Here is a 17,255-nt window from a genome sequence, read left to right as displayed (position 1 = left end):
CTTTCATTTAAAGGGAGTTGAGCACATATAAATTGAGGTTGTGTGTTCCAATAATCTTTTTTGGTCTTGGATTAAAAGTATTTAGGTCAAATGTTAGGATTTAACAGAATTTAATTGTTAGCATTTAACAGAATTTAATGGAGCAGCCACAGTTGAGCTATAATCCTCTAATGATGGGATTTAAGCAGAGAGGGAGCCACGGATTGGCTTTTGAAATGTGCTTTATCATTGAACCTGGCCAGCTCTGAAAGGTCTTGTTTGTACCTTGGTAAGAACCAAACTATAGCTTGGCAAGTGGAGGTTTAGAGTTTCCTTATCCCAAAGTTTTCCTTGTTAGTCACACTCAGCTGTCTGGATAGGTTTCTGCAGGCAGAGAAACTATCCCACCCCCCGTTGCCGGTGCAAAGGTGGGGGCCGTGCATTTATGTTTTTGTTGTAGTATTGCCATCAGTGTGGGATAAATGTATATTTCATTAATACTTATTGAGTATTCTGTGCTAAGAGCTGGGAATATAAAGATGAATTGTACACATGGGAGAGTCTACCCTTTGGGAGGATTCTTGTTGGTTACTTCATCTGTTGAGTGCTTGGGACTAGGAGCTGCCAGATGCTGATGGAAAGACACGTTTTCTGAGGATTCGGTTTTGCTTCCAAGAAACACGAAAAGGCTTTGTTGGTAGTAAACTCCAGGAGTAGCTCAGCCTTTAAATTCTCTGTTTGGGTAGTACTGCCCTACTTCCAAGTCAGGTGGCCGTGGTAAGCCACAGCAGGGAGTTGACCCATTCCTGGACAGCAGAGAAATGGTCAGATAAAAAAAAAAAAAATTAAGTGCAAAAGAAATGATCACTGGCTGAAAAGTTGATCAAAGAAGTGCTAATTCAAAGCTGTTATTCTGTATTTGTTCATGATTATTGGTGGCTGGAGAGCTGGTTCAGTCCCTGGGGAATTAGAAGTTTGTTAAAGACTTAAATATTTTACTTCCCTATTGGCTCATAGCAGCATTTGCCAAATTACCGTTTTTCTGCTCTGGCAGGCTTAGATTTATTTTGAGGTTGAAAAAGAAATATTTTTTAATGAGACTGTAATATTTTCCTGCTTGCTTTAAGGTGGTGATTTTTAACCATGGCCGTAGGAAAGTTTTATAAACTAGATGATCAGGCTCCGTAGAGCTACTTGGTCAGGTTTTGTGGGCAGGGGACCCAACAGTAGTATATTTAAAATTCTTAGGTGGTTCCAACATGAAATCAAAGTTGAGGACCATTTCTTTGGGGGCAGCCTTGGTTATTGGTACACCTCTTTTATTGCCTGTTCCCCCCCTTTCCCAGCTGAGCGTAATTTACAAAACCTTTGCTTTTCTCCATTTCTCTTCTGACGATAGAAGTTATTTTACAACTCGAAACCCAAGAACTTTGTTCCACGTGTCTTGTCACTCCAAGGCTGTGTCCTGACCACTCAATGGAAGGGAACAGACTTCTCTGTGTGACCTTGTTGAGGGGAACTGACCATGTCTCTCGATTTGCTTCTCAGCAGAGGGGTGGAACCAAGTGCTGCTATGGATACCATCAGGCTCTTTAGGGAGAAGGGGGCATGCCTTTCACTGTCCAGTAAATAACTTTAGAAAATATGGAGACTTAAGTCCTTTGCCGTCCATTAATCAGCATTTTGGTTAACACTTTGGGGGGTATGTGTGAGTGTGTGCACACTTAATATCACACAGTGGTTAGGTTAGTTCTGTATCTGTTTTTATCCCTATATGAATTGCCTTTAATTCTTTTTATTTATTACCTGATTTTTAAAAAATTGGTACCTTCTTTTATTATTGTTGTGTTTCATTATTATTGTTGTGTATCAGAAAATGCATAAGAACTTTCAGCCCAAGATCTATCCTCTTAACAAACCTTTAAATGTGCAGTACTGTCTTGTTAACTGTGCAGTGTTCTACAGCAGATCCCTAGAACTTACCTCGCATAATAAACTTTACACATGTTGAGTGGCACCCCCCCAAGTTCCTGGCAACCTCTATTCTCTGCCTCTGTGAGTTTGACTATTTTAGATACCTCCTATAAATGCAATCGTGCTGTATTTGTTCTTCCATGACTGGCTTACTTCACTTAGCATAGTATTGTACATACTGTGTTTTTTTTTTTTTTTTTTCCTTACATAACATAGGGTGAACATCTTCCCATGTCAGTAGATATTTCTATGTCATCTTTTTAATGTCTACATGGTATTCCTTTGCAGGAACATACCATAATTTTGTCATTCAATTCCCTAGTGTTGGATATTAGATTTTTCCTGATTTTTGGATTTGTTTTGTTTTGTTTTTATTTATTTGACACAGAGAGAGAGATTACAAGTAGGCAGAAGGGCAGGCAGAGGGAGAGGGGGAAGCAGGCTCCCTGCTCAGCAGAGAGCCCGATGCAGGGCTTGATCTCAGGACCCTGAGACTATGACCCGAGCCAAAGGCAGAGGCTTAATCAACTGAGCCACCCAGGTGCCCCGATTTTTGGTTTTATTAATAATGCTAACATGCATGATTTTGGAGCTAAATCTTTGTGTCCTAATTAACAAATATTAGAAGTAAACATGAGTATACTTCTTCAGATACATATAGCCCAATTGTCTACTCATTAGCAAATTTATTTTTCATTAGGAGTGTGAGTTTGTGTATTTGTTCACTACCTTACCAATAAGGGCATTAAAAATAACCCACATAGGTTAATAAGAAGGTACCTCATTTCAGTATACTTTGATTTGATTTTAAACAAGGGTGGAACATTTATTTTGCTGTTTTTATTTGAGGGGGATCGAAGATAAGAAGCTCATATTTTGTCCATTTTTAAAAAAGATTTTTTATTTATTTGCCAGAGAGAGAGAGAAGGAAGCAGTAGGGAAGGAGCAGCAGGAGAGGGAGAGGCAGGCTTCCCACTGAGCAGGGAGCCTGATGGGGGACTCAGATCCAGGGACCCCGGAATCACGACCTGAGCCGAGGGCAGATGCTTACCTGACTGAGCCACCCAGGTGCCCCTGTTTTGTCCATTTTTATATTAAGGACTTTTATTTCCTGCATATTTATAAGAGCTCTTCAAATAGTAACGATATGAACACATGATCTTATGTAGATTATATTTTGCTTTTTAACTTTGTGATTTTTTTTTTTCCATACAGAAACCTAAAAAAATCTCATATTGCCTAATCACAACATGGTATGCTAAGAAAGGAGTCTTCTGCCATAATGTTATGTAACCATTAGTGGTCCTTCCTCCCTCCGTCCCTCCCTCTTTTGCACTAACCTTAGGACTTAACTTTTTCTGGATTTTATTACCTAGTATTGCCCTGGTTGTTTTGGCATGTTGTATTGAAAAATCCATACTTTGCCTTATGACTTAAAGTGCTTCCATATTCTATATTTCTCAGTTTTGGGGGTTCCTCTTGTCTATTTGTCTGCCTTTGTGAACTCTGTTTATTACAACTTTATGTTAGGGTTCCTATTTGATACAACACATTTTTACTCTTTTTTCAGATATTTGTGGCTATTTTTGCTTATCCTTCCACAAGAATTTTAGCAAGCCCCCTTTCTCTCCTTTTGGGGTATTTGATTTTTATAAAATTTATATGCATTATGAATATCAGAAAATATATACATCCTTATAGAAGCATTCTTATTCTGGGATCTGGTCTATTTCTCTGGTTATTTAAATCTGTTTTGTAGCCCTGTTTTATTCATAAAGGTCATGCCCATTTTTGATAAAACCTAAGTGATGCTGTTATTGTCATCTTACACAGGATTTGTACATCCTCTTATCTTCAGGGGTCGGTAAACTTTTCTGTAGGTGTCTCAGGTTTTGTGGCCCAGATAATCCTGTCACATGTTCTTCGTTGCTGCTGTTTACCACCCTGAAAAAATGTGAAAACAGCTCTCAGCTGGGGACCCTGCACAACCAGGCGAGGCAGCACACAACCAGTTGCTTCCCGCTGGCGTTAGGGGAATGCTTTAGGTTCACTAGCTGAGTAGGAAACTACCTTAGTAGCAAACCTAAAAGAGCCTTGGGTCCTTTTTTTTTTTTTTTTTTTTTTTTTTTTAAGGTTATGTGGGCTATTTTGAATGCCCTTATTTGTAAGGTAGTAAACAAACACACTCCTAATCAACTGGCAGGTTCTCTCAGATTTTCTCATCTCTTGGTTATGGTTCTCATTCGGTCTTTTCCTTTCAAACACTTCCCTCCTCTTCCTTTGTCAGCCAAGCAACACCGCGGTGGTGTCGACACCCTGGCTTATCCCTGACATCAGCGCATCTGGTGTGTCACAGATGGGCTTGATGTTGGCTCTTGATTTCCTTACCCAATTTAGGAAAAGTATTAAGCAAGAATGAGTGTTACATTGTATCATGTAGCTTTATTATTATTATTTTTTAAACCATTTATTTATCCCACAAAGGCGGGAGCCTTCAGTACAGGTGCCAAGTCCGGCCCCAGGAGCCGGGGGTCAGGTGATGGCTGCTGCCCCTCATCCTGACCACCCTGGTGGTCCGGCTGGGCAGAGCTGGCCTCGTGGCTCCTGTGTGCCACAGTGATGTGGCAGCCAGAGGAGGCATGGATGGGAAGCACCCTGATGGAAGGGGATGAGGGAAAGGGAGTTTGTTTTGGAGGTGGGGCTCGTGCAGGAGTCTGAGAAGCTGGTGGAGGATCCAGCACCTGGGGACTCAAGAGATGGAGGTGACAGCACAGTGGGGCCAGGCTTCCCAGTAGGTGCCACTTGCTAAAGGACTTGGCTGTCATTCTGAGGTGACGGATGGACTGGGGGCATGCAGACCTTCCCCAGTGTAAGATTCCCTGGGAGATTTTGCCTTTTGTTTTAACAAACACTAAACCAGATCCTAAACTCCACCCCCACCTTTTTTCTCTGTCTGGGCCTTGGCATTTCCCCACTCAAGTTGAGCCTGAGTGGATGAAGCTCTCTGATCTCAGGTTGATGCGTGGGTTCTGGCCTTGAGGCTGTCTTCCTAACCCTCCAGGACTTGGCTGTGGAATGCTGTCACGTGGGGACTTCCGAGGATACATTTCTGTGCTCAGAGTTCCCTGTCTCTTCCCCTTCTTTCCCCGTCTGTGTCTTAACCCAGTAAAGCATATCCCCTCCTTCCGAGTCTTGGCGCCCTCTGCCCCGAAGCCTTGGTCAGAGAGAGCATCACTGCCTTGCGCTTTGCTTGGACACATCCCCTCTTGTACGCACTTGGCCCCCTGTCTTCAGGGTGTGCCAAAGGGTTCTGCTCTGTAAGAGACCGCAAACGCAGGGGCTAGGTCCCAGTAGAGCTCATGAGGGCCAGTTAAACACTCAGTGGAGAAACACAGAGTGCTTGGGGCACCAGAGCGGCTCAGTTGGTTACACGACTGCCTAAGGCTCCGGTCATGATCCTGGGATTGAGTACCGCATCTGGCTCCCCCTGCTCTGTGGGGAGCCTGCTTCTCCCTTTCCCTCTGTCTGCTACTCCCCCTGCTTCTTGTACGCTCGCTCGCTCGTACGCTCTCTCTCTCTCTCTCTCTCTGTGTGTCAAATAAATCTTTAAAAAAAACAAAGCAAGAAACAGACTGCTTAATGGAAAGTGGTCTTGCCATAGTGGAATTGTCCCCTTTTGTTCCTGGTCTTCGGGACAGTGGCGAGGGTTGGCCGCTGCAGGGATGATCAGGTCTGAAATGAGCATGAAGATGCAATTCACCCAGGAGAATAAATACATTCTACATTAAAAAGCCCTATCCTGGAGCGCCTGGGTGGCTCAGTCATTAAGCGTCTGCCTTCAGCTCAGGTCATGATCCTGGGATCCTGGGATCGAGTCCTGCAAGGAGCATGCTTCTCCTTCTCCCTCTGCCTGCTGTTCCCCCTGCTTGTGCTCTTTTTCATTCTCTCTCTCAAATAAATAAATAAAATCTTAAAAGACTCTATCCTTTTCCCTAAGGTTAACATGGGTTTAAGAGCTCCGCTTGGTCTGCTGGTCCCCTGATGGCCATGGCTGCATGTGGAGCCAAGGGCTCATTTGATGCTTCTTATAACTATAGCATGTAGTCTTGTAAAAACCTTTCAGTGGTTCACTGTCCTCTTTGCTTGTCCCATCTTCAGGGAAACCTAAGCTTCTGGCAGTTACGGTACAGGTCTGTCTGGGCTACTTCAGGTATGATCAGAGTCCTGCTGTATGTGTTTTGCTGTTGTTTTAGCTCAAGGGAAGCTGATGGGTGGTAGTAGCGAAGTCATGATGTGTAGAAGATGGATGGATTCGATTATAAACATAAGAATAATTCTAGAAGATCATCCACGAAATTCATGAACACACAAAAAGCTAGGTTAAGATATTTGTAATCAATAGAACAGAATTAAAGGATTAATATCCTTACAAAAATAAAGATTTGTAAACACTAGAGGCAGAGGGCAGGAGATAAACCACAAGAGTCTCTGTACTTGCTAGAAAACATGAAAAACTCATGAGTAAGCACATCCCCAAATCTCTGAAAAATTCTCCACTGATGCAGCTTTGTAGTAGCGTTCCCAAACGTGGATGAGATGGACTGATTTGTTGCTGGTGGCACTGCCAAGTAGAGTCTTTCAGGATGAGAATTTTATGTCTCAAGAGCCTCAGAACTCTTCTATGTCTTTAGTCCTCTTCGGGAGCTCTGTTCCAGGGGGTTGGGTTTTGCCAAGGTTTTGTTACCCATTCCATCATTTGCCTGCCTCTCTGCAAGCTTTGCCTTTGCTAGGAATTCTTTGTGTTGTGTTGTTTTTAATTGTCATAAAACACTTTAAGTGAGAACACGAGAAAAGGTTAATTCGGAGTGAAATCTCTGTTAGGGCTACAGGTAGAGCCTTTAGGGTTTTCTAAGCAATGGCCATAACTTCCCCTCTGAGGACAGAAAATCCCCACTTTTATGTATTATGTATTTACTACATAGTAAAATGGGTCCCCATATTCCCTACGAGCAGCAGAAAACAGAAATGCCCCACTCATCCCCATTATTGTAAAGGGAAAGCTATTTTAAAAGTCACAGAATTGCAGTAAGTCACATAGACTTATTCCTTTAGGGAGTTTGCTCTATCTGGTGACATCCATGTCCCTGCTTCCCAAACTGGAACACATATCCCTTGTTCTGTGCTTAGGATTCAGATGGCACACTGGGGTGTCATTTTGGGGAGGAGGGAAATGTATTTAAACCAGGGTTTCTCGGCCTTAGTACTATTCACATTTGGGGCCAGGTAGTTCTTTATTATGGAATCTGCTCCAGGCACTGTAGGATGTTTCACAGCACTCCTGGCCTCTTCCTGTTAGATACTAGTAGCTTTCCCCTGGTCTGCTGACCGAGAGGGTCTCCAGACATTGCCAGACGTCCCCTGGAGGGAACACCACTCCTGGTTGAGAGCTCCTGCATTCAACAGACATGGATACAATAAGGTGATGTGTGTGCGAACATTTAACCAGAAGAGCCCCTCTAACCAGTTTGATGTGTGCACTTGATTCTCTTCTACTTGAGGCAACATGATGTTCTGGCAACTGTTTCTTTTATTTTTTCTTTTTGTGTTCTTCCTACTGAACTCCCAAATTTTTGTATAATTCCTTCTCTTTTCTTTTTTGTCTGTATTTCAGTTTCTCCCCTGGCTCATCCAGTCATTGTTGAATGAAAGAGTCTCTAACAGAGTTCCTCGAACAGATTTCCTCCTTGTATTTCTAAACTTGGCGTTGGTGTGTCTTCACAGTTGCCGGACAGCTTGGCTGGGTTATTCACCCTCAGTGGCACATTCACTGGCGCAGAGTCTGACGTCATTTTAATGAATGCTCTGTCCCTTCTCACCCCTACCTGCTCGTGTATGCGTGTTTTTTTAAATAAAACTTTGGGCATACTTAGGCATGTTTTATTGACCATGTGCCAACCCTTGTAGGGATCCTTTGTGTCCTCTCATTTTTTGAAGCCGAAATTCCCCAAATGCTTGTTAATTTTTGGGTGGATCTTTTTTATTGTCCAAGTCATACTTTTGTTTGAAATTGAGTTTTTAATTTTCTTCTACCCTGAAACTTGGCTGCATAGAGTTGTTTCAGTAATTTCTTACACTTGACTTTTGCCTAGATTTTTCTCTTAGCCCGGAGCATTGCACTTTTCTCCTTCCACCCACATGTTTCTCTGAGCATTCCAGATCCATCTTGCTCTCCTTCCCCTTCCTTCCTTATCTCTTGCCATTTTACCTCCCTTCCTTTTTTATTTTATTTTTCTGATTTCTTCCTTAGGTTTATGCCGTTTCTTTGATTGAAAGGAATGTGTTGGCTTGATGTTTTGTATGGCATTCTTCTAGCCCATTTAAAGGTCATCTTGAGGCGTTCCTAGAACATTGTGTGGTCATTTAATCCTAGATTGGTTTCATCTCCTTTTTTTTTTTTTTTTTTTTAAATGCTTGTGAGTGTCTTCCCCTGCCTTTAGTTAGGTACCTATAAGGGAATTCAGAACTTGGATATCCATGTAGTCATACTGGATTAGCTATAACTGCACTCACTGTCTAGTATGGTCAACCCTAGTCACATATGACTATTTAAATTCAAATTGATTAAAATTAGATACAAGTAAAAATTGAGTTTCTTGGGCTGCCTGGGTGGCTCAGTGGGTTAAAGCCTCTGCCTTTGGCTCGGGTCATGGTTCCAGGGTCCTGGGATCGAACCCCGCATCGGGCTCTCTGCTCTCGGGGAGCCTGCTTCCCCCCTTCTGTCTGTCTACCTCTCTGCCTGCTTGTTATCTCTGTTGAATGAATAAATAAAATCTTTAAAAAAAAAAAAAAAAGTTTTTCTTTCTCTCTCTCTCTTTTTTTTTTTTTTTAAAGCTTCTCCAACAGCCCTGTGGGTAGAGACAATTGGGTTGGACAGGGCATTTTCATCCCTGCAGTGGTTTCTGCTGGAGAGTGCTGGGCTCTGAGAGCTGTACCATCATGTGTGTCAGAGAGATCCCCGTGTAGCCTTCTCACCCTTGGACTTGGGTGTTGCTGGTGGCCCAGTTCAACGGTTCTCCTCTCGAGGGGGTGGTTCAGAATCTGCAGGGCTCCCTGAAGATGGTGGGGACTTGAAAAGTGTGATTAAGTGATGTGCTTTTTTTCCTGTTTGGATGTAACGTACACTATAACCGACTTCTCTCCAGGACACGCAGTGAATGTGTGTCCTGTGCCCTTGACGCGCCTGTGGTGATTTGGCTGCTTCCTCTCTCTCTCTAGGTGCTGAGAGATGGTGGCGCTTGTGGGGCTCCTCTCTGCCTGAGCTTCGGGCCCTCCAGGCACCGGAAGAGCCAGCTCAGACCCTGGGCGCCTCGCCTGCACAAGCCTTCTCTTCCAGCCCCTGCAGTCCAGAGGCTGAACTGCTCGTTTATTCTTGATGATGGGTATCGGTAAGAACACTACGTCCAAATCCATGGAGGCTGGAAGTTCAACTGAAGGCAAATATGAAGATGAAGCGAAGCATCCTGCTTTCTTTACTCTTCCGGTAACTCTTTTCCCTTCTCCCTCTCCCCTTGACTCACTCTCCAGTCGTTTCCATATTGAATCAACATAGGATTAGGTTTAATACTCCTGTTTTCAGTGGAGGTCGAGGCGTTCAAAAACTGAAGGCTTTGCATGTGAGACGGTCTTCGGGAACCCTCTTGGCTGACTGTGGTTTTGGCCGTGCTGCGTGCTGGAGTCACCTGATGGGATTAACTCTGGGAAGGAAGCGTGTGTGGCTGTGAACATCATAAAACCTCCCCGCCCAGTGCTTACTGTGTGCTGGAGGGTGCTGAAAGCTGCATTCTGGCTCCAAAAATGGGTTCCAGTGAAATAACCTAAGACCCAGCTTCACACTCACATTGCAGGGTAGAGAATGACTGAATGACCAACCATTTTGGAAGCCAGAAGTCTTGCTTTGTATCATGGCGGCAGTATCCCAGATGCAGTTTTAGCTGAAGAGGTGTTACCAGTTAGAGAAGGCCGCTTACACACATTCACTAATTCAGTGCTAATACTTTTCCAGATGTAGGATTATGATTTGATGTGTATAAAGTTTTACCTGAAGTGTTGGTTCAAAAAAGGAAAAAGCTCTTCAGAGAGAACTTGCCTCCAAGTGTTTTTCTCTTAGTACTAGACATGAGGTTAAGGGCAAGAACATCATTCTAGGATTCCTGAAAGCATGGTCCTGGAATTGGCCTTACTGTGGCATTACCCAGTAAGAAGGATGTGAACACGCATCCTTAAGTACATTGATTGACTTGACTGGCATTCATATTTTGATTTTTACCCTATTAATTCCCAGAGAGATGTCCCTGATTTTACAACCAACGTCACTGTTTTCTTTGTTCCTACAAAGTGAAATTTTTAAACTTTTAAAAATTTAAAATTTAAAAACTGTTTAAAATTTAAAAATTTAAATTTAAACTGTTAAAAAAAACTGATTCTCTGTTGTGTTGAAGGCTTAGGGTTGACAGGTTTTCTAGAGGAAGAGGCAAGGTGGTTTTCCAAGTTTAAATTAGATCGTCTTTGAAAAATGAAAAGGAAGATTTGTGCCCGGGTGTTGATTTGTCTCTCCTGCTGCCTGAGAGCTTAGCACACAGTTCACCCTCACCCTCTACTTGAGAGACATGAACTTGAGCTTGCCTTTCCGACCCACCTGCCCTGTCACTATGGCAGAGAGTTTTAAGTTGACTTGTTATCATTTTCTTTTTCTTTTTTTTTTTTTAAGATTTTTATTTATTTATTTGACAGACAGAGATCCCAAGTAGGCAGAGAGGCTGGCAGAGAGAGAGGAGGAAGCAGTCTCCCCACAGAGCAGAGAGCCTGATGTGGGGCTCGATCCCAGGACTCTGAGATCATGACCTGAGCTGAAGGCAGAGGCTTTAACCCACTGAGCCACCCAGGCGCCCCTTGTTTTCATTTTCAAATTGTGATACTCTACAGTTAGTTATATCCACAGCATATCTATCTTTTTTCATATTTATTCCCTGTTGGTTTTCCTCTCCCTCCCTCTTTGATCACTTTTCATTAAACAAACCAAACAGAAACACTGAGGGTCTGTGAATGGTCGCTACCTTTGTCTTTGTATATCTGAAAATAACTGTATTTTGCTCTCAACTATTGGGTGAATATCTGTTAATTACACACTACAGTTTTCCAGACTGTGTTTCTCTTTAACTGCTTTCTCATGGTTTGGCTATCTTTTGCTAGTGCTAACTTCTGGTTGGTTTCCCCAGTGTTATTTTACAGTTTACTAATTCCTTGTGGACAGTCATGTGTTTATGTTGAATTTTTGTCGCAGGTTTTGTAGTTTTTATTTCTGAGATTTCTGTTTCCATTCCTGCCTATTTTGGGTTGTTAATTTCTTGTATGTATGTGTTTGTGTTGTTTAAAAATGATTCTTCATTTAAATCACCGAGGACCCTAATGTACTTATTTTATTTTATTTTTTTTAAGATTTTATTTATTTTATTTGACAGATAGAGATCACAAGTAGGCAGAGAGGCAGGCAGAGAGAGAGAGAGGAGGAAGCAGGCTCCCTGCCGAGCAGAGAGCCTGATGCGGGGCTCGATCCCAGGATCCTGGGATCATGACCTGAGCCGAAGGCAGAGGCTTTAATCCACTGAGCCACCCAGGCGCCCCCTAATGTACTTATTTTAAAATAATTCTCCAGTTGTTCTGTTTTCTGTCTGGTGTAAAATCCTCTTCTGAGTGTTTCTTCGGAGATTTTCTTCCCTCTCCTGCCACCCGGACAGGTCTCCCTGCTTCTGTTGCTGTGGTTTTGCATTATGTTGGATAAGAATTTCCTCAGATGTGGCAAGGGCTGATTTGTTTTGGGAAACTCACATGGAAAGGGAATCAGTTTCTTTATATTTTAATTTTTTTAGAGAGCACATGCATGCGTGAGCAGGGGCGGGGCGGGAGAATCTTAAGCAGGCCCCATGCCCAGCGCCGAGCCCGACACAGGACTCGATCTCATGACTCTGAGATCATAACCTGAGCCAAAATCAAGAGTTTGATGCTTAACCCACAGAGCCACCCAGGCACCCTAGGAATTAGAATTTCTTTACACAAAGTAAAACAAAGGTGCATGACAATACTTAGAAAAAGAGTAAATCCTTATTTAGTAGAGGAATAATGAATAGGTCACAGTAAGAGCAGGAGCTTTGCAACTTCTCACAGAAGTTAGATCATGTGATCAAAGTTGATATTAAATAAGAGAAACAAACATAATAAAAGCTCTCCTTATCCCACGGGAATCTTGTTAGGCAAATTTGTGTGCTTTTAAAGGCAAGTAGGAAATGTGTAATACAAGTGAATGCCACATGGCAAGAAATTAGAACCAGAAAAACAGTGAATAGTCTTGAAGAACTGTCCTCCCTAAGGGCACAGGACAGGAAGGACTGCAGGAAAAGGTCTGCAGTTGGGTGTGGAGAGCTCTGTGTCATCTGAACTCGGAGGACTGTGCAGGGGACACCAAGTTAATAGCCTGAACTTCATGTTGGCAGAGGCCCACTTGTAGTACAGCAGGTTTCAGCATGTCGGCGTTCCAGTGCCAAGTTCACAGCTGGCTGAAGTGTTGAAGGTTCCCTAAGGCAAGTCTGCAATCAAACCCTAAGTGTCAGAGTTTGAGTTCAGTCTGGGGTGCTGCGTGAGCACCCTGGAAGGACCCCTGCCCAGCCATGTTTATGGGGGTGGGCTTGGCCTATCAGAGATTCTCAGGGGAGATGGCCTCCAAGTCCTGAAAAACATCTCCGTGAAGCAGCTCAAGAGGAGGGAGAATAGCCAGGGAGCAGCCTGGCCGTGTCTCGTTCTGGGCATGAGCTTGGTGTAGTCAGAATACAGAGAATGGAGTTGGGCAGCCGAGGATGAATGCTTGCAGCCTAGTTGCTTGAGCTTCGGGTTAGAGAATTTCTGCCATGGGTGCTGTGAGAAGAAGGGCCTGGAGATAGGAAGCCCGGTCACAGGGGCTCTGGCAGCCCAGGTGAGAACGGCTTGTGGTCTGGGAAGGCAGGCGGGAAAGGGACTCTGCCTGCAGCCCATGTTCGCTGGGGGCCTGTCTGGTTCCTGTGCTCTTGGCCTTGACTTCCCACGGTGGGAGGAGGTGGAAGATGGACAAAGAAGCAGAAGCATCAAATGGCAGCCAGTGACAAATTCTGTGAAGAAAATAAAAAACGGAAGAGGGATCACGAGGAGCAGAATGTGAAGTCAGATAAAGATCATTTAGGACCCGCAGGCCATTAATTGATTTATCCCTTAAAAATAGGTACTGAGAGCTTCCCACAAGTTTAAGGCTCTGGGAAACAGGAGGAACTTAGACGAAAATCCCTGACCTCACAGAGCTTCCACACTGGTCACGAGACAGGCAGCACGTGCTAGAGATAGGTCAGATGTGTAGATATAGGTAAATACGAATGGAACAATAAACTCGGGAAGTGGGGTAGAAGCTGCTAGGGGTGAAGTGTTGCACGTTCAGCTGGCCAGGAAAGGCTGCCCTGAGGAGATGGCCTCTGAGGGAAAGCCGCTGTGGTGGTGATGTCTGAGAGACCGTGAGGAGGTGGTGTGGCTGGACAGAGGGCAGGATGGGGTCAAAAGAGAAGATGTAGGTCGTGTGGCCCTGGGGGGCATTTTGGCTTTTCCTGACCCTGAGGAAAAGCTGTTGGAGGGCTTTGAGCAGAGCGACCTGCTCTGCCTAGTTTTAAAAGGATCTCTGTGGCTGCCGAGCAGGGAGCAGACCAGTCAGGAGTTGAGTGCCACAGGGCGGCTGAGCTGACAGTGGCTCCAGCCAGGGTTCTGGCTCGTGGGTGTGGTGAGAGGTGGTCGGGCCGCGGATCAGAGCTGACCCGGGTACCCACAGACTGGAGGGGGATGGAAGTACAAGAGGGCAGGCCAGGACAGCTTCCGGTATCTCACTTGAGCCTCAGGAAGAAGTGGCCAGGTACTGAAGTGCGGGGAGGCAGATGGGTGAGCAGGCCAGGGTGGGAAGCTGGGGGCAGTAAAGGAGTGTGGAGCTGGCCGCCGGGACACCGGGTAGAAAGCAGGGCTGGAGATCGTGGTGCTTAGGGGAAGCAGCGTGGGTCGGAGGTACTCACTGGGTGTGAGCAGAGGGAGAGGGTATTTAGAGCTGGGGAATGGAATGGTAGCATCTGGGGGATAATGTCCGTAGGGGTGAGAGGGAGGGTCCAAGGACCCAGCAGGGTGTGGAGGTGGAGGAGGGTCAGGAAAGGGGTAGGTAAGGAGTAGTTGCTGCAGCAGGAGGGAAACCAAGAAAGCTGTGTGTGGACAGTCAGTGACAAAGGCCTTGTGAGCCTTGTAGACGGCGAGTAAGGGTGGGCTGCTGGATTTACCAGGGCGTGGCCTGTGCCGGATGGAGTGGATTGATGGTTTGTGGGAGAGTTGTTGCAGGGATGCACCCCAGACCCCAGTGGTGTAATGAGGCCATGAGAAGGTATTTGGGTCAGGGTTTGGCAGACCTGCCGGGGTGGAGAAACTGGAGATTGGGGTCCTTGGGGGTATCTAGGAGGAAAGCCAGGTGGGTGAGGCCCAAGAGGCTCTGAGAGGAGCAAAGAGGTAGATGTGACCTGGGACCAGATTTAGTGTTGGGTTGGGTTTGGGCTGTGAGGTCAGGGTTGGAGGCACTGGGGTTGGGCACCCAGGGGTGTGTTGGGGGAATGAAGTATGAAATAAGCACATGGATCACCAGGGCTTTTGTTTGTTTCTTTTAAAGTTGGTGTGGGGAGATGAGGTATTGATCAAACATGGAGTTGAGTTAAAGAGTGCTCTTTTGAGATGCTTTGTGTCCATTTCCGATCAGGGAAATTCTGATCCCTTGGACCTGGGAAATCTGTTCCCTCCTCTTGTCTTTTGTCCGCCAGGGTGCATGCAGGTCCTGCTGTGTTACTGCAGGGGTGACCAGCTGAAATCCACACTGAACACTGTTGAGTTGGCATCTTGTAGCACAGAAAACCGCTTCTGAGTCACCAGGTAGGAAGCGGCTTGTAAGAAGGTCACACGCAGGCTCTCTGACGTTTGGGTTTGCTGGGGCTGTCCTGGTTCGGGTCTCTTGTTCCTGCACACATGTCCATCCAGTTTCCCTGTCCTCCTGGAGGCGCCTGGTTTGGATAATACATTATATGGCGACCTTGATTATAGCCAAGCATAAGCCTGGAAACATTTTACCTCTTTCAGAGAAACTTTTATAAAATTCTTCCATATGATTAGATTTAAACATGAAAACCCCAGCTCTGGTTGTAAAAGTCATACCTGTTCACATTAGGAAATGTGGAAAATACAGTAAAGCATTTAAACGAGAAAAACTATTTTTGAATTGGAAGGCTATGAAATGGATCAGAAAATATAGGTGGGTCTCCTCCCTCCCACTTTCTGTAGTTACTACAAATGCATTTTTCTCTCCCTGTAGACGTGTGCCAGCTTTGACCACTTCTGTAATCCAGCAAAACAGAGAAATGGAGGGCCTTCCTTGCTGGCCGTTGATTTGTGGGATTTTATCAGCATCAGTAAAGACATTGTCCTTGGCTTTCAAGCTACTGGTGAAGGAAGGGAAGTTTAAACCTTGAGTAGGAGAAGGTGATGGATTGTGAGATGAGAAAGGAGGTCACGATATAGCAGGCCGGAAGAGATCCCCGATGCAGCTAGGTGTGCTGGGTCGGGGAGCAGCAGCTTAGCCATGCTGTGGAAACCGCTGCTAGGAGACAGGTGCCTGCTCTTCCCTGTCCCGTCCTCTTTCCCTCCTTCCCTCCCCTTGCTTTTTCTTCAAGAGAAGGGAGCTGGGCAGACATGGGTGAGTGAAGAAATCATGTTATGTAACTGTGACTTCTCTAAGCCCCTGACCCCGTGATGGCAGATTTGAACAGGCTCGTCCTTAGCAGTGAAAAGAAGGCACAAGATTTGTGTAAATAGTTCTCTTCAAAGAACAGCACGGAAGCCTGGAAAACACTCTTGTTCTTGTGACTTTAATGCCAGGGGCTGTGGGGTCTCTTTAGTGCATTCCTAAGTAGGCCTCGAGTTGTTAGATCTTAACACCGAGGTCTCAGTTAGATGGTAATAATAGGTGTCTCGGGAAATGTTCTCTTCCTGAAGAATAATTAGATCTTGGGATCAACAGTGTGTGATTCTGAGAATGGTCAGAGGATGAGGAGAATTAAGTTTGCTACAGTTTCCCAGAGGGTTGGTTTCACTCTTGTCTTTGTGCAGGATAAGAGCTTGAATCTACTGCGTCGTGGCTGTGATAAGGGAGGGGATGCTCTCAACAGGTCAAAACTGAATAGCCAAGATAATCAGTCTTTTCTGTTCAAAGTCTATCAGTTGGAAAATATTTTTTAGGAAAGGGGATATCCTGATATAGGCTTTGAAGTAAAAACACTGGAAAGATGGGATACAAATGATTTTGATGCATGGTGTGAGATTTTTTCTGTTCTTTCTTTTTAGAATTTGTGTTCTTAAAAATTAATTTTAAAGGGGCACGTGGGTGGCTCAGTTGGTTAAGTGTCTGCCTTTGGCTCAGCTCATGATCCCAGGGTCCTGGGATCGAGCCTCTAATGGGGCTCCCCACTCAATAGGGAGTCTGCTTATCTCTCTCCCTCTGTCCCTCTCCCCTGCTCGTGCTATCTCTGTCTAAAGTAAATCTTTAAATAATTTTTAAGATTTTTATTTTTAAGTAATCTCTATACCCAAGTGGGGCTCAAACTCACAACCCTGAGAATAGGAGTTGTATATTCCATTGACTGAGCCTGCCAAGTGCCCTATTAAAAATTAATTTTTATGCTCTGGTTTTGAGATTTCAGATAGTATTTAGTATTTCAGCCTTTTTAAAAAAAAAATTATTATTTGAGAGTGCATGCGTGCGCACGTGAGAAAGAGAGAGAGAGAGGATGGGGGGAGGGGCAGAGGGGAGAGAGAAGCGGACTCTCCATGGATGCAGGGCTCCACGTGGGGCTCAATCCCAGGACCCTGAGATCACTACCTCAGTGGATGTCAGACGCTTAACCAACTGAGCCATCCAGACACCCCTGGATGTGTTTCAGCTTTTAATTCAAATAGAGTTTGGTAGTTTTTCTTTTTTCCTTTCCTTCCTTTCTTTACCTCATTTTTGAGAGAGAAAGAGAATGTGCTCATGAGTTGGGGGTGGTGCAGAGGGAGAGGGAGAGAGATTCTTAAGCGGCCGGGCTCCACGCCCAACACCGGGCCCCGTCTCAGGACCCCACAAGCACAGCTGAAATCAGGAGCTGGACGTTCAACCGACT

General features: G+C 44.9%; 1 protein-coding gene across 1 annotated transcript in view; it reads left to right on the top strand.

Annotated features, from left to right (window-relative positions):
- Window positions 1-17,255, top strand: part of LOC111141397 (solute carrier family 23 member 2) — a 134,207-nt gene that overhangs the window by 48,931 nt on the left and 68,021 nt on the right. Inside the window, exon 3 of the mRNA XM_022493913.1 lies at window positions 9,229-9,493. Coding sequence (XP_022349621.1) covers window positions 9,386-9,493 — 108 coding nt within the window. The 5' untranslated portion in view covers window positions 9,229-9,385. The remainder of the gene's footprint in view (window positions 1-9,228; window positions 9,494-17,255) is intronic.

The sequence above is a fragment of the Enhydra lutris genome, unplaced genomic scaffold (assembly GCF_002288905.1).
Source record: "Enhydra lutris kenyoni isolate GAN:26980312 unplaced genomic scaffold, ASM228890v2 scaffoldscaffold6, whole genome shotgun sequence".
Classification (NCBI taxonomy): domain Eukaryota; kingdom Metazoa; phylum Chordata; class Mammalia; order Carnivora; family Mustelidae; genus Enhydra; species Enhydra lutris.
The sequence above is the reverse complement of the archived record's forward strand: the minus strand, read 5'-3'. Positions and strand labels throughout refer to the sequence as shown.